The 23,210-nt window shown below is 36.9% G+C and overlaps 4 protein-coding genes across 4 annotated transcripts; 2 read left to right on the top strand and 2 right to left on the bottom strand.

Moving 5' to 3' along the window:
* Positions 1-311: 311 nt before the first annotated feature.
* On the bottom strand, positions 312-6,713 carry MONOS_12734 (putative glycerophosphocholine phosphodiesterase; the record flags this gene model as incomplete). The annotated part of the gene is made up of 3 exons (XM_067865379.1): positions 312-753; positions 959-6,392; positions 6,443-6,713. 2 exons carry the CDS (start codon positions 6,711-6,713, stop codon positions 988-990), a joined length of 5,676 nt encoding a protein of 1,891 aa, XP_067720044.1. The 3' UTR covers positions 312-753; positions 959-987.
* A 652-nt stretch (positions 6,714-7,365) lies between these two features.
* On the top strand, positions 7,366-11,538 carry MONOS_12733 (uncharacterized protein; the record flags this gene model as incomplete). Its single annotated transcript, XM_067865378.1, has 5 exons — positions 7,366-7,445; positions 7,530-7,660; positions 7,796-8,019; positions 8,158-8,392; positions 8,604-11,538. The coding sequence occupies 5 exons, from the start codon at positions 7,366-7,368 to the stop codon at positions 11,159-11,161; spliced, it is 3,228 nt and encodes a 1,075-aa protein (XP_067720043.1). The 3' UTR covers positions 11,162-11,538.
* Positions 11,539-11,778: 240 nt separating this feature from the next.
* MONOS_12732 (uncharacterized protein) lies at positions 11,779-12,101 on the bottom strand (the record flags this gene model as incomplete). Its single annotated transcript, XM_067865377.1, has 2 exons — positions 11,779-11,826; positions 11,880-12,101. 2 exons carry the CDS (start codon positions 12,099-12,101, stop codon positions 11,779-11,781), a joined length of 270 nt encoding a protein of 89 aa, XP_067720042.1.
* An 8,735-nt stretch (positions 12,102-20,836) lies between these two features.
* MONOS_18247 (uncharacterized protein) lies at positions 20,837-21,587 on the top strand (the record flags this gene model as incomplete). The annotated part of the gene is made up of 4 exons (XM_067871248.1): positions 20,837-20,905; positions 21,133-21,236; positions 21,292-21,407; positions 21,499-21,587. 4 exons carry the CDS (start codon positions 20,837-20,839, stop codon positions 21,585-21,587), a joined length of 378 nt encoding a protein of 125 aa, XP_067720041.1.
* Between the last annotated feature and the right edge of the window lie 1,623 nt (positions 21,588-23,210).

The following is a 23,210-nucleotide window of genomic DNA, read 5'->3' as shown; positions in this document are numbered from 1 at the left end:
ATAAAAAAACAAAGAAACATTTCTGTAACTTCTTTTGATATTTTTATTTATGAAGGAATTTGCGTGGCTTTTTTAACTTTAAAAAAATTAAATATTTAATCTTCTTATTATTCATTGTATATACAGTCTAAACCGGATATAATCACATCGGTTTTTGCACAACTTTTTGTGACTATATCCGATTGTGATTATAAACGATGCTGCTTCACACAGAAAAAATTAAATTTATTTTTTGAATTAATTAATTTTGGGTCAAATTTTTTATTATTTGAAATTCTTCACAAAAACACATTTTTCAATAGAAATAACAATTTTTTATGTTTTATAATGTTATTCAGACTTATTTGAACATAATCTTAAAAAAGCGAAAATTTGAAAATTTTGATCAAAAAATCGATTTTTCATTGAAAAAATCACCCATAATAATAAAAATTGTGATTATATATTATCAGCCCTGTGATTATATGCGATTAAAAATGAATGAAAAATAGGCCAAAAATGTCGGTGCATCGAAAAATGTGACTATAGGCGAATGTGATTATATTCGACGTGATTATATCCGGTTTAGACTGTAAAACACTAAAATCACATGACTACTAATAGATGACAAAAATGGCTTCAATTAATGCTAATCAGTGTCTTCAAATCTGATTACTAGAATTAAGAGAATAAATTGATTGGAAAACAGAAATCTACAGATAAAAATAATGAAAATTTCGTGCGCAAAGCTCAACGCTTTATTTTAAGCACGACCTGAACTCATAGAAATGAATAATAAAGAATAAATATATGGATTGTTATCAGCCGTGAGCTGTTTACAACAACAAAAAAAAGTTATTAAAAATGACTTATATAATAAAAGTTTATGTAAATTGTCTGACATTAACAGTTATAACATTTTCAAAACAATAATTTCAAGAAACTATTTCTCACAATTTGTATTATTTGATTACCCTACCTTCTTTCTGGTTCTTTGTCAGTTCGTTTTTACTTTCTTCTCTTTCTTTCCTCTCTGTCGACCATCTGCACATTGTCGCATATCATGGCAGACACACCCAGATGTATCCTCTGATAATCTCTCACTTCTTGTCTCACATTCTTCTCTCCATATGTCATCATCCGCATCCCGTTCCTTCTTGCCCCAATGGCCATCAGCGGGTGCGACAGGAGGGTGTTCACGTACTCACACACACCTTCGCACTTCTCCCTCTTCGCAAACAGAAGGGAGTTGTGTATCGTAGTCACTCGTGCGTCGTTGCAGAGGAAAGAGCAGTTCGACTCGTATTCGACAATGTTCTCGTGCATCGTGTTCAAAAAGACAGGGAACATTGACTGCTTCCCTTTCAGAATGACCACCACCTCTGGATCGAACGTCGTGAACACGATCTTCTTCCTGCCCTGCCCGTACTTCACAATCGCACTCAGCACTGCATCCACCAGCTCATTCCGCGACGAAAGAGAAAAGTGATGCAGATTCTGGAACCAGCGCGAACAATACTTCAGCTCAATGAACAGCCCCAGCGTCTTCGGCGTCTGAGAAAGCAGCGTCGCAAAGGCAAGCGGATCATCATCGACAGACACCTCCCACTTGTTGAAGGAGGCAGACGCCGCAGACAAGTTGGAAGGAGAGGGGAAGAAGGGAGAAGGCGAAGGAGGCACTGAATCTGCGAGTGTGTTGCTGGATGGCTCCAATGAAGAAGTGGACGATGTCAGTGCAACAGTTGTGGTTGTTGTGGTTGTGGTTGTGATTGCAATTCCAGATTGGTTTGATGACATTTCAGAAGCATTGGCAGAAGATGAAGATGAAGACGAAGGCAAAGCAGATGTCGATGCTGTCAGAGAAGAGTAACTGAACTGTGGAGCAAGTGCCGTCAGTGAAATTTCTGTGGATGAATTTGTTTGAGCTGCTGAAGAAGAAGAGGAAGACGACGAACCAAGGGATTGCGGAGAGGAAGGAGATACCGAAGAATTTGAGGCAGGGGATGAGATGACAGGCGAAGAAGAAAAAGCAGATGATGACACAACCGAAGGAGAAAGCATAGAACTTGTTGCATTTGAAGCAGAATTCTTGTTTTGAGCTGTTTTGTTGGCAGGCTGAAGAGCATTAGCAGTCAGTCCTTCGAATTCTTCGCCTTCTTCGTTGATCAGAATGGGCTCGCTGGAGAACTGGGAGAAGGGAGGAGGCTCAACCAGAGGAATGTCAGCTTCGCCTTTGAATTTGCGGGAGATGTGGTGTCGATGAAATGCACTCAAAGAAGAGGAAGAAGAAGTCGCAGCAGAACGAGAAAGAGCAGGTGGATTCGAAGGAGACTGGCTGGTTTCTGCGGACTGTAGTGTATCTGTGGCAGAAAGAGAAGCATATGCAGTGTTGGCAGAAGGTTGTGTCTGAGGAAGAGGAGGAATCGTGCTCAAGAGATGATGAGAGGAAGAAGAGGAAGAAGAGGGATTTGTGGGTGTTGGACCATTTGAGTCAGACAGATTGAGAGAAATTCCAATTGAATTCATAGCGAAGCCTTGCTGGCTGGATGAAGGCGATTGGGGCAGAGAAGAAGAAGAAGAAGAAGGAGATGATTGGGCAGATGAGTTGGGTTGTTCTGAAGGAAAAGGGGCGACAGAAGGAGAAATGGCAGACGGAGAGAAAGGAGCAGCTGCAGATGCAGTTGCAACTGTGCGAGGCGAAGACGAAGACGAAGAAGAGAAGAGAAGGGAGGTGAAGCTGCGGGACTTCCGAACATTCGATGTCTGCTGATGGAGACGAGAAATGTGTGGCAAAGGAAGAATCTCAGCTTTTTCCTCTTCCTCTTCCTCTTCCTTTTCAGAGTCGTTTTCTCCATCTTTTTCGCTTTCTGAGTTGGATTCTTTCGAATGGCGGAGTATTTTGACTGGCGCTGGGGCAACTGACGATCGGTTGAATGTGGCTATATAAGCAGACGAAGACACTTTGGAACAAGAAGAAGCATTTGAATCATTTGAATGTGTGCCATCTGTCGATGACGAAGAAGATGGCTGCGAAAGAGGCGATGATGGAATCGACAGCGATGCTGATGCTGCATCTGCAAACGAACGAGGTGAAGAAGTTGCTTCAGAAGTTGGCATTTGCAATTTTGCGCAACTTTCATCTGCTTTTTTGGCAATACCAATGTTTGCATTTGAGCTGCTGTTAGAAAGATTGAATGATTCCAGTCTTCTTCTTTCTCTTTCTTCTCTTCTCTTCTTTCGTTCCCTTCTTTCCTGCTTTGTCCTTCCGTATCTTCCCAGCCCAATTCCATTCTTCATTCTGTCTTCTTCACCCACCCCCAAAAATTCCTGTTCAAGTTGCAGTGAAAGTTTCGAGGTGCTTGTTTTGCTGCCAATCACTTCCACCTCCTTTTCTGACTCGTCTTCTGAATCTGCTTCTGCTCCATCGTCTTTTCTGTTGATGCCACAACCATCCAAAACAGCATCTGCATCTGAATGTTGTGTCTCAATGAAATTGCCATCGTCTCCACTCGTTTTCAGCGGCATCGGACATTCTGCACTCTGCCTGTGGACAACAGAATACGACGTTGCAGGCACTTCTGCCTGCTTCATTTCCTCTGATTTCATCTGGTTTCCGTTTGGATGCACTCCATCTGCTTTATTATGGTTAGAATTTTCGCTGAACAGCTTCAGAATTTCCTCTCTTTCCTTGATGATATGTGTCACGTGTGTGTAATGTGGATACACAAATTGCTCAAATCCATCTGCCTCGTAAAGTGGCTCCCGATCTCCATCAAAATCGCTCGAGTCGTTTGAAGAAGAGGAAGAGGAATGCGAAGACGAGTGAGAGAAAGAAGAGGAAGAGGAAGAGGAGGCAGAGGCAGAAGATGGATCTGTTGCTGAAGAATAGCTCATTTCTGAGCTAAGCGAGCCACTCGCATTTTCAGACTGGTTTTCGTAATCTGCTCTTCTGCGTCTTCTTTCTCTTTCCTCCATCTTTTGCTGTTTCTTTCTCATTTTTCTCTCTTTTTCCTCTCTTTTTCTCCTTCCTTCTCTTTCTCTCTCTTCCTCCTGCTCCTTCGCCTCCATTGCCTCCACCTCCAGTTCTCCTTCTCTCTCCATCCTTCTCTTCTTATTCGACGACCGCGCAATTGTCTCGTAGATCTCGTCGTAAAAGCGGGGAAAAGAGCCCACGCCGGCTGAGCTGTATGGAATGCCGGTCTGCCGGCGGATGGGCACATCTGCTCGTCGTGTGTAGAGACGCCGCATCGAACAGAACTGCCGGGCGCTCAGACGACAGACAGGCATGTTGATCTTGTTGGTGAGGGGCACCATGAAGTCGTGGGTGAGCACAGGGATCTTGTCGGCAGAGAGGTGGATGTCAAACTCCACCCACTCCACTTTGTGCTTGTACGCCATCAGAAACGACGGCAGCGTGTTCTCTTTGATCGTCGGCCGGCGAATCGACGTGGACGACCGCGCATTGGCACCTGACCCGCGATGCCCCACGTCGATGAAGCCTTTCGTTGACGGCGTGGGAACAGGCGGAGAAGACGAGGAAGACGAAGACGAAGAACAAGACAACGACGATGCTGTCTCTTCGTCATCTGAATTGTCTTCTTTGTGTGCATGCGAGGCAGAACGGCTGCTGTGCTCTGCTGATCCAATAGAAATAGCATAGCTCTTCTTTTCTTCTGCGTTTCCTTCAGAAATCTCTTTCAGTTCCTTTTTAGACAAACTTCTTTTCTTCTCTCTTTCTCTCTTTTTGTCTGTCTCCCATTTTTTGTCTCTGCTTCCTCGCTCGTTCTTTGCAAGCGACACAAACATTATCTGGTTGGATCCGCTGTGCGTCATATGACTCGATCCAGTGCGTGCCATCGACAGAGAAGAAGAAGAAGAAGAGGAAGGAGGAGGATTTGTCAAAGAAGAAGAGGAAGAAGCAGAGGAGGAAGAAGAAAACGCTGTTGGAGAGTTCGGATCAAGCAAAATTGGAGGTGCAGTTGTGAGGGCATCTTTTGTGCTGCCGAGTTCTTCTCCGATTGTTGGCGGGATAGCAGACGGAATCATCTCGTCGCAGACAGAACTGTCCTCAGCAGATGAAGAAGGAGACGACGAAGAAGATGAAGACGAAGAGTTCTGAAGAAGTGTGGGCGGCATCACAATTGGAGCATTTGCTTTGCCTTCCAAAAATGACGATTTTTGAGCGAAAGAGTCGGAAGAAGAAGAAGAAGTTGCAGTAGATGGCAGTGAAGATGTCGAAGAGCCCATAAAAGCAGAGTCAAAATGTGAAGCCATTATGAATGGAGAAGAGGATAAGGAAGAGGAATACGATGTTGAAAGGTAATTGGGAACGAAAGGAGAGGACATTGAATGAGAAGAGTTGGACGAGGAAGAAGAAACAGAAGAAGAAGACGACGCTGTTGGTGCAGATGTTGATGAAGAAACAGGAATCAGTGGCAAATTCCCTTGTTCGCCTTCATTCGCAGGGGAAGTGGAGACTTCAACAGATGTTGGCGATAAAGGCAAGGATTGGTGTTGCACCGGAGACAAAGCAGAAGCAGAGCAAGTATCAGCAGTTTTGCGACTATCTTGCAAACATTCTGCTGGTTGACCTTCTTGTTTGCACGATCGAAATGTCGTTGAATACTCGCTCTCTTTAGTCAATGGCCCATTCTTGTCAGTCAAGTCTTTTGCCTTCCTTTCGCTTGTTTGGCCTTTCAAACGAGGCATTTCTGCTTTCTTCTCTCGATCTTTGTCCTTTGCCTTTTCTTTTTTTATTTTCCTGCTAAGCTTACCCTTCATAAAAGGTGTAATGGTGGTCACTGAGATTGATGCATGGGCTGAAAATGTCGGATGAATAATCTGCTCGGTTGTTCCTCGCCTTGCAAGTTCTTCCTCATTCATCTTCGTCTCGCGCAATGAACGCGTTGGTAAAAATGCAACGACTTTTTGGAAATGTTCTTCTTCAAATTCATATCCTGGCAGATCTAACTGGCACATAATCATGCTCTGTTGTTCACTTGAAGATTTTCGTGCAATAATCTGTGCCCGAAAAAGGAATGATTGTAAAGAAGAACATCTAAAAATAAAGGAATCTATTGGCTCAAGCGGTAAAGGTATGGGAATTAGATATTCCCCAAAAGAATCTTTTGTCTGAAGCATAATTTGTCCATTCTCTTCCTTCTCTCGAAGAACAGGATCAACAATCAAAAGCGATGATATAACTATTCTAATTTCAACGCCATGTTCTAAAGGTTTGAAACGAAGAGAAGATGGAAGATTCCCCGGATCATCTGGAAGTTTTGTAATGATTTGCCTTCTAAGAACAGGCAGTAAAGTGGCTATTTTTGATGTACTATGTGGAATAAGATATTCATCAATCGTAGGGATTGGCAACCCTTCAAACAAAGAATATGTGATAGAAATTGGTTGTTCTGATAAAAGAAAACAAATGTTACTAATGTGAATAGCCCTTTAAACAAACCTTCGACTTGAACAAAATGAGAAAAGAATTCTTCTCCAACAAACTCTGACCCTCTAGAAATAACAGTTTTGTATAAAAGTGGAAGCATTGGGGGAATTTCAATTTTTAGGGAATATGCTGCAAAATCTTTTGTTGGCTTCATTTGCACAGCATTTTCAACTCTAAACAACCCAAGTTTACCCGCTGAACCAAACAGTTTTAACGTAAGTTCGGTTCTAAATAAATCTCTTATTTGAAGTGGTATTCGAACATGAAAAGATATCGAGGGCATTGATAATTTTTATTATTAGTTAAGGGTATTTTTGTAATATTTGAATAAAGTTCAATAAACGCATGTATCAGCACCATTTGTCTAATTCTTTTTCTTTTCTTATAACATCTTCAATTATTTTTTCTGTTTTCTTTTGTTTTGGGTTCAATAAACAATTGATGGAACTTATATTTTTTCTGTTTTTGTTACATTTTGTTTCATCATATGGGGTTCAAGGTCTGCAACAAGTTTTAATGATAAATATTTATGTTTTATATAAAAATTTTGAAAGACTATACATCCAAAGAATTTCCAATTTCTTGGGGAAGGAATCTTGCTTTATCCATGAATTCAATGATAAAGGGATCTATTCTTGGAGTTCCAGTATTAGAAACAAGTAATGATTTGATGGAAAACGTTCTAATTCACAATGACACATTGGGCTTTTATTTGTTGAATATTGATACGAAACAGTTTATCGTAGTTTGAACTCTTTTTTGCTAAATTTTTTACAAATATTTTTCTATTTGTGGATTTATCAAAGTCATATTTTATGAAAATACTCCCCATTCTTATCATATGGATGATTTTGGTAATTTGGTTTTTGCTTTGGATTTTCGCTCAGTGCGCCCAACTTTGCTGTTGTAACAAGCCAGAGCCATGCTGTACTTGCATGTGTTGGAACTCTGGACCAACTTGTTGTTGCAAGTGTTTTTCAAAATTTATTTTTGAAGTGGTAAACCTAATAATTTTGTTTGTTTCTTGTAATTCAAAGGCAACGAGTCATTTTCAAAATCATTCAAAAAATATCTAATTTTTATCTCTATTTTTTCATAGAGCATGTACTATACTGGGAACAATTGTATCAGTTAAACTTCCTGATATGGTCAACAATATGGATAATGGTAATATTGAATTCTCAACCCAGTTTCTTTCAACCGCAAAAGCACTTACAAATATTAAAGATGGTTAATTTTCCTTTTTTATTTGATTTTTATTTAAAGTCATATGCTTTATTTATTCGAAATTTGAACACTTTTATGATTTATCGTGCTGTTTTATTCATTATGATGTTTATATTTAACCATTTTTTAATGTGACAGTTTTTTCTCACACGGCTCTGAAAATGACTGCTATAAATGAAACTGTATATAACAATAGTCTGTCTGGTACGTTGGCCGAATGGGTTGCCTTGCTGAGTCAACAGAGAGATAATATTATCGAATTATTGGGGCATAATAACTCCGCTGCTTTGGATACTAGCACTCATCCATTTGCAGATGGATTAGAAAGTGATATCGAAGAACTGGAGAAAGTGTATTATTCGGTTTGAAATTTAGATTATTTTAAAGAATTTTTGTTCACGCTATTAGTTTGTCATAATTGATTCGTGTTAATATCTGTAATGAAATTTTGTTATGATTTTGACGAAATTGCATTTGTCAATGATTTTGATTTAATTTAGACACGTAACCTGCCAGATCAAATGCCTCTAACAGGCCCTTGTACAGGATTTGATCCGACAAACAATGCGTCAATGCTGAATGTCACAACAAATCAAAAGTTATTGTCGCCAGTCGAATCTGATTTTTGGAGAGGCAAAGTTTTCACCGATTGGATTACAGATGTCGAGGAACAAGTGAAAAAGCTATGCAATAACGTTAGACTTATGGGCACAAAAATAATGGATCAAAACACAGGTAGGGAGAGGTTTTATGATTTCAGCCTTTTCTGTTTCATTTTATTGAAGTTAAGTTGATGGTATCATTTGTACAATTGAACTTTTTTTTGTGTGTGTGTGAAATTGAATGCTTTTAAACTTTCATTGACTTTTTATTTGTGTGCATGTAAATAATTGTTTTCTGTTGCACACAACAATATTGCTATTTATGATGTTATTTTCGCTAACAGCTTTATCAGACCTTTTTGAGCTTCGCAACACAATCACTCAAAAGATCGCTTCGGCAAAAGATCAAATTGACACAACATACACTGCCATCAACGCCACAGCAGAAAATGTTATTTCAAAAGCTTCACTTATAAACGACGCATTGAGACACATCCAATTGCTTACTCTGATGGACATACCTGAGAATGACCCTTCTCTGCCTTCTTCTTCTTCTTCTTCTTCTTCTTCTTCCTTCTCTTTAGCATTAAACTCATCGCCTTCTTTAGAATCATCACTTTCTTTTCAAACACCCCATCCAAATGTGGTTGGCTTCGGAGTACGCAAGAAATTTACAAGCATGCTAAAAATGAAGGTTGATTGCTCAGATTCGTCTTTAAGTGATTGCAGTATTCTCAAAGACTTATTGGCAAACTCTTCTTTTGCAGAGAACGAGACGCTTTGCTTAGTCCATGCTCAGTTTGATTCACATATTGATGACAGTGTGGCAGATACCACTTCTGCCAATGCTCCCTCTTCTTTCAGAATCCAGCCTCGTTTGACAGCTGCAAACGCTGCTTCCAGGCCGATCTTTATGCACGAAGTCTTTTCCATGCAGACTGAAGCTGCTTCATTTTTGGGGAATATTGGCACTTTTAAGAGCAATGTTGCAAATTCACTAAGTTCTATCACTGATATGATAGATTCGCTGAACGATGTTATCCAAGTTGTTTCTCCGCTTGAGGAAAGCGTTATGAATTCATCGACTGCCATCTCAGACGATTGCAATACCGTTGTTAATCAGTGGCAGCAGCTATATGACAACGTTGAAAGTCAGCCCATCTCGTCGTTTTTCTCATCTCTGTATAAAAAACATGTTACTCCACACAACCAGCTGATTACGATTCTGATATATGTGATTATGGCAACCTTTTTGCTTCTCATGATTTTCAGTGCAGTTGAAGTGTTTGATGTGCTGTGCTGCGCTTCGAAGACATGCTTGTGTGTCGAAATTGGAGGTGAGTTTGTTGTGATTCTGATCGGAGGAGCAATTTGGCTTGCGCTTTCAGCTGTGGCAGCCTTCGGACAGGACATGGCCAAGTGGACATATGTGATACCCGACGAAGCGAAGAGTGCTGCTTCACAGTCACTAGGCAGCACAATGGCACCTGCTTCAATTGGTGAGTCTTCTTTGAAGAGATTCCTTTTTCAGTTTATTAATCATGTTGGCACTCCGTGTTCTGTGATGAATCGAGCTTCCTTGGAGGCATTTAACTCTACTGAAAAATGGTTGATAACAAATGTTGGATCAAAAGGGAATGCATTGGAGTTTCTGACAACGGGCAAAGGAGGAGACTACATCGAGAGCATTGCAACATTCGCAGTTGACAATAACACAACTGCCAGAAATGATGGTTTTAATTTGAACGAAAACACAGTTAATCACACACTTTTGAATCAAATGCCTTTTTCGTTACATTCTCCATGTTCTTCCACTCCACAAGTCGACTCAGCTTTGATGACTGATCGTTCAAAACATTTCACTCGTTTCTCAACTTTGAGTTATTCATCGACTTTATATGAGAATAGTCTTAATTTTTCTGAATCCATTTCTTCGTCTCAATTCGTCAACCAGCTCTCCTCTCTGAGCTGGCCAAGCCAACCAATTTCTTCCCGTTACTCGTTCAGCCGCGCTAAATGGAATGAGATTCTTCCTTTGTATTTCTCGCCCTCTGCCCCAACAAAGACTGATGTGCCAATCGCGGAAGAGCTTGCCTCTTTCTTCGAATATTTGCGGGGTGAGGCAAAAAGGATTAATGGATCACAAGAAAGCAATCCTCTGATGCAAAGCACGCAATTCACCGCGAATGCAATGGGACTTGGAGAAAAGCTGCAGATGGAAGCAGATGAGGATGTGAAATCGATTTTGAAGGTGATTGATTCAGTCGAGAAAGAGGCGAGCGAAGCACTTCAGCTGAACACTTTGTCAGAAATGCTTTTTACAGGTGTTGATGTTTGGATGCAGAGGAACACAAAATATTTTACGTACTTTATGCTGATCACTCTTGTGTTGTTTGTGGCGATGTATCCTCAGCTGTTTTGTCTGATGATGGGGAGGACTTATTGGGTGTATGACAAGCAGAAAGGGAAGGGAAGGCAAGTGCATCCAGATGATGATGACGATGATAGTGATGAAGATGATGATGAAAGAAGCGATCGAAGCTCAAAGAAAAAGAAAAAGAAGAAAAAGAAGAGGAAGAAGCATGAAAGAAAAAACAGCAGAGATGATGATGATGATGATTTTGAGAATGAATATGACAGTGACAGCGATTTTGATCGAACTTGTGAAACAAATTTTCAATCTGGAAAAAGAAGGAATTATGATGAAATGATTGATTTTAACACACTTTCGCTTTACGGCAATGGCAGTGCAACGATGAGCGCAGGAATGGTACCTGAAATAGGCGCAGGGATGAATGTGGGAATGGGATTCGGAGCGATGGGAGCTGGAACAAGTTTCCAACCCCAAAATGTTCAGGGCTTACTTGCTCAACAACAATATGGCGATGCACTTTATTTTTAGATTTATTTATATTTATTGGATGTTACATTGTCTTCTTTCAAAGATAATTTAGCACTTTTCCTTCAAAGTTAATACAAACTTCTTTTTTGTTTCTTATATTATGTTTCCATCTTTATTTATATGTAATTTTGTCTTGATTTTCTTGATTTTCACAGCAATTTATATATTGCCATGTCATATGCATTACACTTTTGTTAAAGCTGTATATCCATTTAATTGTTACACTTTATATTTATTAATCATTTCGAATTTTTTATTCCCTTATATTTTGTTTTGTTTTTCGTGAAAAGAAATTGTAAAATAAGTGCTTTAAAGGTTGAAAATATGAAATAGAAAATATTTATGAACTGTAAGGATTTAAAAATTCAATAATTCTCTGTATATGTTTTTCAATTTTTGATTTAATCATTCATCATATAAAATAAAAATACAAAATTTATGGAAGAAAAAATAAACGTTCGTAGAAGAGCTCGCGCTGAATTATCAAAAAGCAACAATTAAAGTTACAATAGAAATTTTGCAAATTCTTTTGGGAAATTTTATCAAATAGTTGTTAAAGAGCCGAATAAAAATATGCATGAGATTTCTTTGATAAAATAATTATAATAACACATGAATCAACCGCATTTTAATTCTCTTTTCATTTCGGCCATTCCTGCAGTAACCTTCACATTATTTCATTATTAGAAAAATAAAAATAAGTTTTATAAGCGCATACAATCCGAATGTTTGTTTGCTGAGCAACAATTTTACTTTCAAGATCTGCAACGCTTGCAGTCAAAATGGAAATTTTCTTTGGAATATATGAAAGTATTTCGGTATGAGTCATTTCAACGCATGTTCCAAAACCAACATCAACCATGAGTGTCGAGAGATCTGGAACTTTCGCTTCACACAAAATATTTAACCCAATATCTGTCAGCGTTTTTAATTCCTTCATTGAATTATTTTGAAAATGTAATACAATAGTCCGGAGATCTTCACTGAAAACAAAAAAAGACTTTTAAATTCATCCATAAATGGCAAGCATACAATTTTGCTATTTCTTCAAACACCTTATCTCGTTTTTCAAGCAAAATTCGAAGATCCTTCGTCATTTTTTCGTGAAGAATCTCGTCTACATGAAGATATATAAAACTCGAGTCAAATTCGTTAAAAATAAATGCAAACAATTTTTAAAATTTCCAACTTCCATTCTAATATAATGTTAAACTTATAATGAAGTTAGAATTTACTTTTCTCTGCTTGTAAAAGGGGAAAAAAAAACTATCAGAAAATTTTTAATTTAATGTTGGGAAACAAACAATTTGCATTCTCGCAAAAATAGTATAATTTCTTTTTGCAAAGATATTATAATTGGTAATTTTTAACTTCGTTTTGTTTGACAACAAACAATTTATGTATTTTTTTTTTTTTCACCTCAATATTTTTCATTTTATAAACTTATAAATACAAATTGAATAATCTTGTGAATAGAGAATGAAGAAACGCGATGATGGCTCACATGAAGATGCAATTATGAACACTTCCCCAAAGAATAAATTTTCTGGTTTATTTTTTCTATTTCTGTTTTATGAAGATGTATGCCGATATTTATATATTTTCTAGAGTTTTTTGATGAACTTGAAAAGTACGCTGAAGATGAACAAATGCAGAAAATAGAGAAAATGAAAAGAATGATTGATTTTATGAATGAAGAAGATTTTGAATCAGTTTACGCAGAAGAACTGTTCAATAAAATATTCAAAATGATTGAAGAAGAGAAAATGTCAATAGAAAGTGCAATTTTGATTTTAAAGCATATTGGATATTTAACAATGCTGAGAGGAATATATGTTCATGGCTTTGCAAAATCTTCTTTGGATGAAAGATTTAAAAAGATGATAATTAAAGAATATAAGTCGAAAGAAAGAATGAATGAGAAGCTACTGGTTGATCTTTGTGAATGCCACATCTCTCTAGGTTGCTACTTCAATCCTAAAATGTTTTCAATATTTGTTTCTTGTCTTCTGAAAGCTGCGATGAACAAAGAGGAAAGCGAGGAAATTAAAAAGGAAGTGGAAATGGCTTTATTGACTTTAAGTTGCATTGACATGCATTGCGTATGAGAATTTCCATTTTATTTTTGAAATAATTGATTGTTTTTTCCTAATTTTTATTAGGAAATCAAAAAAGAGCTGTATTTTAAAGAGATGGCAGAAATCATAAAATACAATCAGGAGCATGGCAATCTGACGCGAGTTGCGTATCTGTCTGCATGGGAGTTTTTGATAAAAAGATTACATAGCGATAAAAATTTGAGCTGGTTGATTGAAGATAAACTGCATTTTACAAAAGAAGCAACAAGAGAATTGCTCGAGTCCATGAAACGAATGGATTGGACAAATAAAGAAGGAGAAATGAAAGGAATAAAAGAAGTGGAATTCTTGAAGAAATGGCTTTTTTTTGCTTATGAATATTTTAGTTATTACGAAATATGGAAAGAAGAACACGTTGAAGTGATTCGTTGTATTGTCACGATGTATAGAACGACAAAGGATAATAACAGAGAAATTGGGGATTGTTGCATCGAATGGTTAATGAATGCTGCTTATAACAGAGCTGTGAAAATCGATAGACTGTTGGAAGAAGGTGTGTTAGGTCATATTTTGAAGAAAATGCATCAACAAACATTGAATAAAGAAATGATATTTGAAAACTTGAGATTTTTTATTGAGATTTCAAGTCGATTAAAAGAAAAGAAGAAAGATGAAATCGAAGAAATGAAAAGAAAAGAGCTGAAAAAGGAAATGTTCGAAAAGATGGAAGAAGAAGGATTTGAAGACATCATCTCAAGTTTTCATGAAAGATTGGGTTTTCTAAATAAAAAATATTATTTTGATGATGCATTATCGTTGAATATTTCTGATTGTTTTATGAATATTTGAAGAAATGAGAAGCATTTCGTCTTGTTGCTCAAATATTATATTTTTCATTTTGGTCATTTCACAAAATAGAAAACAGCCATTGGAAGATTCATAAAAATGTCTTTTTTTTCGCATCTTTGAAATGAGCAAACCAACGATAACAAAAGAATAATCCTTTAAATTATTCAATTATTTTCTTTTCTTCAACCGAAATCTTCTGCAAATGAATTATCGCTTATGCTGATTTTAAACGGGTATCGTTCATTCATTCAATTGTTGTATTCAACAGCCTTACCTGTTCGTTTTCACTCCGAATGTATTTTTCTCCGTGCCCCCTCTGCTTTTCTTGGATATTTGCGTTTTGCAAGATCATGAGAAGAATGAAAAGAAGATATATGAAACGGTGCTAAATGTGGAGCTTTCTTTTTGAGCAAAATTGAATAGGATTTAAATGAGAAGAAATGTTAAATGCTAACTCGGAAGAAATTGCTAGTTTTGTTCAGCGATCGAAATATGCGAGATGGAAAATTTTTCCAATGCAAAGTCACCTCTTCTATTCTTCACAAGATCGATTAGTATTTCGTAAAATAGACTTTGTGATGGTAAATTCTCTTTGTTCTTCAGTTTTTCTGAACAACAACAACAGACTTTTCTATCAACGCTGAATTTGAGTGATTTGCTGCATTTCTCAATGGCTGCTTCTGTATTGCTTCTCGGATATTTCCATTTTTCCGCCATCAGACCCATTCTGAAATTGAAGAATGTGTCTTTGTTTAAACAAAAAAATTGAGTGTTCGGAAATGGATTCTTTTTTAAATCTTCTTTTTCAATTCGTTTTTTTTATGTTGTATTTCCGTTGTAGGTAGATAGATATTTGTCCGAGTAAATTTTAAAAAGATTGTTTTTGTCCTGCTGCAACTGTATTGGCACAAAGATGAAAATATCAGATGAGCTTGAATGTACAGAAAGGTCAATAGACAACAGGAAGAGGCTAATTTTGTGAGAATCATACGAAGAAACGTTGATACATATAAAAAAGCATCTTTTTGAACAGTTTTCTTTGATCACATATCATTCAGTTTAGATGCCCACACGTTTCCATATGATGATATATTGCATCATTTTTCGAAAGACGACTGGATAATGAAAAGTCGCGAATCTTGAAGTGCCTTTGTTCGCGCTTAATCACTGATAGCACAAAACTCGTATGACTGGGGGTATTCAGTGAAGATTGTAGTACAGATTCAAAGTTCTTTACCGAGCTGATCAAAATTTCATTCACAAGAAGATTTGAATAGCTGAAATTATTTTCCGCTTTTGATAACATATAAAGCACTGCTACGTTTCCTTAAACAATAGCCATCATGGGATTTCTCGATAAACCTGATCGTTAGCAGTCTGCATGTAATTATATGTCAAAAATTATAAAAACTTAAAATCTCTAAAAATAGGCATAGTTCAATATCCATAAAATCACATAAAAATTATCATACAATAAATATACCAAATATGCATTTTCATTGTTCAACTTTGAAATTTTTGTATCACGCAAACACTCCTCATTAAAAGAATTTTCACGCAGTTATAACGAAAGGTCCAGGATTTTTAGCGTTGAATAATTGTCTAGCATGACCCAGATATTCCAGATTGAAATTTGAAGAGACAAAAGTGTCTATTCTTCAAACAAAATTGACTAATAATGAATGTTAAGAAAAAATTATAAATAAAAGAACGCAAACTGGCTGTACGCAATGTAGTTGTAAATGACATGCAGTTTACTACTCAAACATTCAACAAATTAGCAAAACGTTATCATCTCATGATGTAGCAGTTGTTTTCATTTAATAATGAAATCAAGTATGTATCATGATCATATTTTCGTCAAAAAGAATTCTTGATAAAAACATTTCATTTTCATAAGTATTACTATTTTCAAAATGTTGAAGACAGCATTGTATGGCTTTTTGACAATTCATGACATGTTTTAGAGAAAGACTTCATTTTAATTTGGAATTCAATTTTGAGCCATTTTAATTAGGAAAGGGTTAAGAAATAGGCGAAGTGTTGTTTTGACCAGTCGAAATGATATCGATGAAACGAATTATTAAATTTTTGATTAGTATTTTTTTATTTTCAAATAAAAATATTTGTCAAATTAGTTATGTGAAGCTTTGTTTTCAGAAATATTATTAGGTTCTTCCCTTGGCTTTACGTGGAGATATGAATTATTGGATCTTATTTCAGAAAATTATCAATCAAAACAGAAAATACTTTTTTATTCTCTCTTGAAAGATGTTTGTTAACAATACCGCATATCTGCACATTTTTGTCTTTCAAATGTGTTTCCAACTACTAATAATATGTTGGACCAGTCAGATGTGTCTCAATATGTGAATTAGAAGTTATCCGCTTTGTGACTTCTTTATTGATAGTAGGAATTAGATTGTTGCAGCCAAGCGTTCATAGCGACGTTGCTTTTTGATTCTTCGATGTCGGCTCTTCCTATCATTGCGAAGCAGAATTCGCCAAGTGTTGGATTGTTCACCCACTAACAGGGAACGTGAGCTGGGTTTAGACCGTCGCGAGACAGGTTAGTTTTACCCTACTGATATTATGTAGTATTGTCAAGATGGTAATTCTAGTAAGTACGAGAGGAACCCTAGAATCGTATAATTGGCATTTGCGGTTAGTTGAGAAACTAGTGCCGCGAAGCTACCATACGTTAGATTATGACTGAACGCCTCTAAGTCAGAATCTATTCCAGATTTTATAGAATTATGACAATTGAAGGATTATATTGATAATCTCCTGGGCATGTTTCCTGCAAAGGAAAGAATTGATTTTTAGATAAAAATAGAGATATGGAAATTAAGACCATGGCCATCGAGGATATTTGACAACCCTCCTATCTACGGTCGGCGACGATTGGATAAGGGAAGATCCTGTAATGGGATGTGTGTAAATGGGGTCGTATCTTCCAGGTGTTTGCTGTAGAATAACATATATGACTAGAATATATTGTGATGGGTCTTGTATCTCCTTTAAATGCCTTGTGGATCGAAGTTGGTATATAGACTGAGATTCTATATTATACTGCTTTGCAAGGGAGTAAATTTATAAGGAAATTGAGATATTTTATTTCCAAGTCGAGGATCTTGAAGGATTGGTTGTACCGCCTTTGAAAGATTTGGCCGGAACGGTTGGTCCAATAAAAACATTTGGTAGATGTATTAAACGGATTTCATTAGTTTGGAATTAAACGTTTCATCTGCTGGACCATTTTTGCCTGGCTATTGTAAAGATAAATGAGAATATTGGTAAAGGGGTCATGCCTGAGAAGGACGGATTAGACGAATCCTTGTTATCAGAGGGCTGTGCGTCTCAGAGTGTTTTGTTTGCACGATTTACTGAGGCTTAACTCTGAATATTGTCCAATTAAAAACCATTTTTTTTTGATTAAGTCATTGATTAAAAAAAAGTCCGTCTAATTAATTAACCCCACAAGTAAATGTTTTAAAATTCATAGATATTCTCTTAAAACCTCGTTTGAAGGGGTTTTAACGTATGAATGATTGAATATAAAAACATTGAAAAAAAAAACATTAACGACGGATGATTGGAAAGCCTTAATAATACCATGGATGAAGTACTACCCCCCCCAAAAAAAACTGTTTTTTTTTGGGGAAAAGGAAAAAATAAATGGAAATTTGAGGGAATCCAATGTGGGAAAAAGTCATAAAGGATGAAACTTTTTTTGAGTCAAAAATTTGAAGATTTCAAAAAATAAGTTTCTATTCTTCATTAAAAGGAGTAAAAAGAAACATCTCCAAAGATATGATATAATCCAAATTGGTTAATATTCATCATTTCTTTGAAGTTATTTGAATCAAAAAATTGACTCAAAGATAATGATTTTGGGGGTCAAAAATTGATGATTTCCAAATATGTTTCTGACTCAAAAAAAAGAGTGTAAAGGGACTTCTTCAATGGTTTCAATGTGATGATATTAATCAAAGAGATCCTCCATTTTGGTTAATGTTCATTGAAAACCTTGAAGTTTTATGAGTCAAAAAATTGAACCAAAAAAAGTCAATTTATTGACTTAAAGAAAAAAAGTTTCTAACTCCAAAAATGAAAAAAGAGGAGAAAAATAAAGGAATAAGGAAGAAACCACCTCGAGGGGTGGGGGCCGCGCGACAAACGCGGCAAAAGGGTGGGGAGCGAAAGCGACCGAACTTTTGCCGTGTGGCGCGTCGGCCATTGGGTGGGACTCTTTTCTACCTCCTCAAATGTGATTCTTTCTTTGATTTGACCCCACCAAATTGTTCCTTTTGCCATGTACAAATTTGAGGGGTTTCAAATTTTCATTGAAAATTTTTGCGGCTCCCCCCTCAAAAATTATAATTCATTTATCACTTGTGACTTTTAAATTTTTTAACTCTTTTTCTTCTATTTTTCGCGAGATGGATGAATATCTGCGCGCAGGAATGATGTGCGCAGATTTCATCCAGCGAGCGCTACCGGAGCAGTAGCGCGAGTGATGTGACCCTGACCTCGCTGTTAGCGAGAAAATTTTGATTTTCCATCAAAAAAAGTGGTCATTTTCAATGAAGAAAATCGATATTTTTGTATTATTTTTTTTAAAAAAAATGAAACTTTCCCTGATAAAATATCTTTTTTACTACTCTTCTTTTCTTATCTTTAGATATAATTTTTATTAAAATCTGATATGTATTCCTCATGCTGTGATCATTTTTTATTTTTTTCAAACTTTAAATTTTTTTTTTAAATTTTTTTGTTTTTTATTTTTGATGGAAATTGGAAGAAAGATGTGTAATATGATAATGCATAATTAGATGTAATTATTGAAAGAATATTGTTAGTTGTGGTTGAATAATTATGAAAAAATAACATTCTGAAATATTAACAAAAATAAGAAACTTTTTTGTTTGCTCAGAACCAACCATCAATATCAATGTTCTTATATGCTATTATCATCTATATTATATATATTATATTATATATTTTTTCCATCCAATATATCTTTTTATTAGAGATGTTATAATTTTTTTAATTTTTTCAATTTTTAAAATATTTTTTTATCTTAACAACTGACTTTTTCTTTCCATCAAAAAAATTCATATATAATGTCAATATGATATAGTATATTATATATTTTTTTAGTGTTAGTCTGTACACCAATTTTGGAGATAAAAAAATATTTTCATTTTTTCCCTCTTTTTTTGAGATAAAATTAATTTTTATATTTTTTTGTAACTTTCAATTCATCTTAATTTTATTATCAAATAAATAGTAATCATATAATATCTCTCCATTATTTATATTATTAATATTAAAAGAAATCCTCTTGTCAAATAATTTTTTTTCCATAATTTTATATCTTAATTAATATTTTTCTTTTTATTCCATGGAAGAAAAAATTTGAAAATAATATTTTATATAGGTTATGAGGGGTGGGGAATGTGTTGGTGTATAGTGAGATTGGTAACAAACTGTTTTTGAGAAGTCGAATTCTTAACATAGAAAAATGGTTTTGATCTAGATCAAACATTTTTTTAATAAAATATTTTTTTCATAAGAAGTAGGAATTAGTAGTTGATGAAAAGTTACGTATATAGGTAATAATATGAGAGGAATTGATTGATATTAAAATCAGAAATTAATTGATTCAAATTGTGGAATGATATGTTAATTAAAATTTTTTCAGTCAAAATTTTGAGAAAAGAAATTTAAATATCTCAATGAATAAATTTTTCTAAGCTGTGAGACTTTACCAGAGTGTTAGTTGGACCATTTGTGAATTTTTGAAGTCAGGGTCAAAAATTCGAAAATTGTGAATTTTTCATTTTTTCTGATAAAGTTGAATTTAGCTCAAGTTAGTCAGAAAAATTGAAAAAATGGTGAAAATCGGTTTTTATGAAAGTTGTGATCGAAACTTATGAAAACACAAAAAGTTCGGATAATTCGCGAATAGTCCGCTGAATTTTTTTCTCGGGCCAGATTGGTCTGGTTAGTGAGAAAATGCGATATGAAGTTTTTGACTGAAAAAGTGGTGATCTTAGATCAACGACCGAAAAATATGGGGTCTCAGATTCCTTTGATAATTGGCAGGTGGCAAGGACGTGGGCCCCTTATAAACATACTCGAATCTAAATTTTTTCTATCGAGCGGTTGTGGCAGGGCAGTGCGGACAAGTTGGCCATTTTGACTGAAAAATCGAAAAAAATTTTTTTTCTCGAAAATTTCAAAGTGGATATAAAATATGATTAAACACATGAATATGACTTCTAATGTTGTATATTGGTGATTTTTGGTTGGATACGCTTATCTGTGGTTTTTGAGTTATAATCAAATTTTTGAGTGAAAATGGTCATTTTTGAGGTAAATCGAGTATAACACCAGAAGTAATGGCCAGATATATTTTATATTAATATATGATATATGTGCATATAGTGCGGTGATAGCATGCATATGGGTGTTAATGGCGGGGGTCTGGCAGGCTGTCCAGAAAAGAAATAAAAAATTTGAAGGTTGCTGGGGGTGCCTGGTTGGTGAAGTCACAGAGAGTGAACCAGGGGCAAGCGGCTGAATCGAAACACATATGACCGGCACAGTAACCCATGCCCGGATGTGGCCAAACGGCGTTTCGATCGGCCCAGTGGTTGCTGAGAAATCCGAGCGACTAGTTGTTTTGAGTTCAGTGTTGATTTTTCACATAGAAAAATGACTTGGGGGTATTGACTTGGTGATGCTGTGGAGAGTGAAGGGAGGGCAAGTGACCGGAGTTAGAGGGATATGTTGGGGAATGTTAGTGGGGGTAGGATGTGGTGTAATTGCTAAGAAATTGGTCCAGTGGTTACCAAGTTACCATGTCAGAAATATATTTTTTCTATGAAAATTGAATATTTTCTATGATAATTTTCTATGTGATATTGACTGCCCGACCTCGAAGTGCCATCTTTTTCGAAAAACTCACAGACTCAATTTGAGTTTGACTGAAAAAGGGGTTGAGAAGAGGATATCTCCTGAAGGGCTGATGGGCAGGGCTGGCAAAGGCCACAGGGCAAGGAGCGAGTGAGGCGGGCTATGTGCTGGGCCTATGGCTGGGCAGGCCCTGTGGCTTGGCCTGGCTCTATTCCACATACACTGTATTTTCCCCAGTGAGAAAAAGTGACTGAGGGTGGTATGTTCCGATGGTTATAGAAACTCAGGTGTTGGAGCCAGAGCTCCAGAAACAAAAGTGACAGTGTGCGCACAGACTGTGGCTGCACGCTGGGCAGGGTGCTGCTGGGCGCCTGTGTATCCTTCTGGCTGGGTGGGTCAGACACTCACTTTTTTCACTGGGAAAACAGACAGGAAAACCATCTTCATTGGGGTGTATCTTTTTATCGGTCATAACTTACAGCTAAGCTGATGTGGGCAGAGTGAGCGTGTGGGCAGTGGCTACAAGGCTGGGTGGTGGGAGTGTGGCTGGGCTGGCTGGCTGGGCGGTGGGATAAGAAAAAGTGAGTGAAAAATGACTGGGCCAGCCATTGAGGTACCCCCTCTCTTTCAACGAACCTATCTCCTCAGGTGTTGGAGGGAGAGCTCCAGAAACAAAAGTGACGGTGTAGCGGGGGACCAGGGCTGTGCAGTGGGCGGGGTCTGGTTTGTGGGCTGTGGGCCGGGCCGGCTGGGTGGGCTGTGCACTGGGTTTTGTTCAGTCACTTTCATAGAAAAAACCTCAAATATGGTAAAAGACCCCGGGTGCCCAGACCAGAAAATCCATCTTTTTCGAAAAACTCATAGACTCAATTACACTACACTGAGGTTTCCTCGATTTTTGTGACTTTTGATACTAGAAATACACTATGAAAATGGAATGCCTGAAAAACCTGCTTTGATACTAAAAAAAGGGAAAATTACACTACGCTGAGGTTTTCGTGGCGTAGTGTAATAAGGATGAATTTGATACTAGAAATTTCATCTCCTAGGAAAAGTGACCAAATTACACTACACTTCGAAAACCTCGGCGTAGTGTATTTCGAGGTTTTTGATACTAGAAAAATTTGTCAATGAAATTTCTCTATGAAAAATACACTGTGGACCCCTCATGTTCACAGACTCATAGCGCCTCAGGGGCAAGTCAGCGAAACTTCTCGTTGCCATAGAGGGTCTCGCTGCACACTCGCTCTACACAATGGTGGTAATCTCATTCGGCTCAGTTGGATTGCCTTGAAGTTACACACCAAATACTCATATCTTTCCTATGAAAAACCCTTTCTCAATGATATTTTATGCTATGGACCCAGTATATTCCATGGGTCATAGGGAATTACCTTTAAGAGCTGGAAAGTTCTAGATGCCATAGGGCAAGTAGCTGTGCTCTTCGAGTATCCAACGGTAGTAATGTCTTTGCCCTCGGTCTATATGCCTTTTCACTATACTCAATATACTAACATTTTTGTGTGATTTTCCACTTTTTCATATAGGACACCCTTGTCTTCCAACCGTTATATCTTTTTATCGGTCATAACTTACAGGCTAGCTGATGGTACCAGTTTGTGCGTATGCTCTGCCGCTACATTCCCATAGGCATTCCACTCCGCTCCTCTGGCTGCTCCAGCAGCAGTGTGAGAAATAGTGAGTTTTGATAGGGGCATTTCGTATGGAAACATTGAAGTGGGCATAGCTCCTCAGGCTTAAGAGCTGGAAGGCTGGAACAAAAAACCAGATGAAAGGCAGTGAGGGGATACACAAGGTGGTGTGGTAGTGGCAAGGCTTTGGTGTGTCCCCATCCCAAGAAACACTATGGAAGGATACTAAAATTTTTCATTGAGTTTTTTTGTAGTATCATTTTTGGGCATTTTCACTACGCCGAGGTTTTCGCGGCGTAGTGTATTTGGGGCACTTTTGATACTAGCCGATATTTTCTAGTATCAAATTCATCCTTATTACACTACGCCGAGGTTTTCGCGTTGTAGTGTAATTTTGAGATTTTTTAGTATCAAAGCAGGTTTTTCGATGACGTCGTTTTCGTAGTGTAATTCTAGTATGAAAAACGGAAAAAAACGCGAAAACCTCGGTGTAGTGTAATTGAGTCTATGAGTTTTTTGGAAAAGATGGTGTTCGGGGTGCGGGCT

This window comes from Monocercomonoides exilis (assembly GCF_001643675.1).
Source record: "Monocercomonoides exilis strain PA203 chromosome Unknown scaffold56-565389, whole genome shotgun sequence".
Taxonomy (NCBI): Eukaryota; Preaxostyla; order Oxymonadida; family Polymastigidae; genus Monocercomonoides; species Monocercomonoides exilis.
The sequence above is the reverse complement of the archived record's forward strand: the minus strand, read 5'-3'. Positions and strand labels throughout refer to the sequence as shown.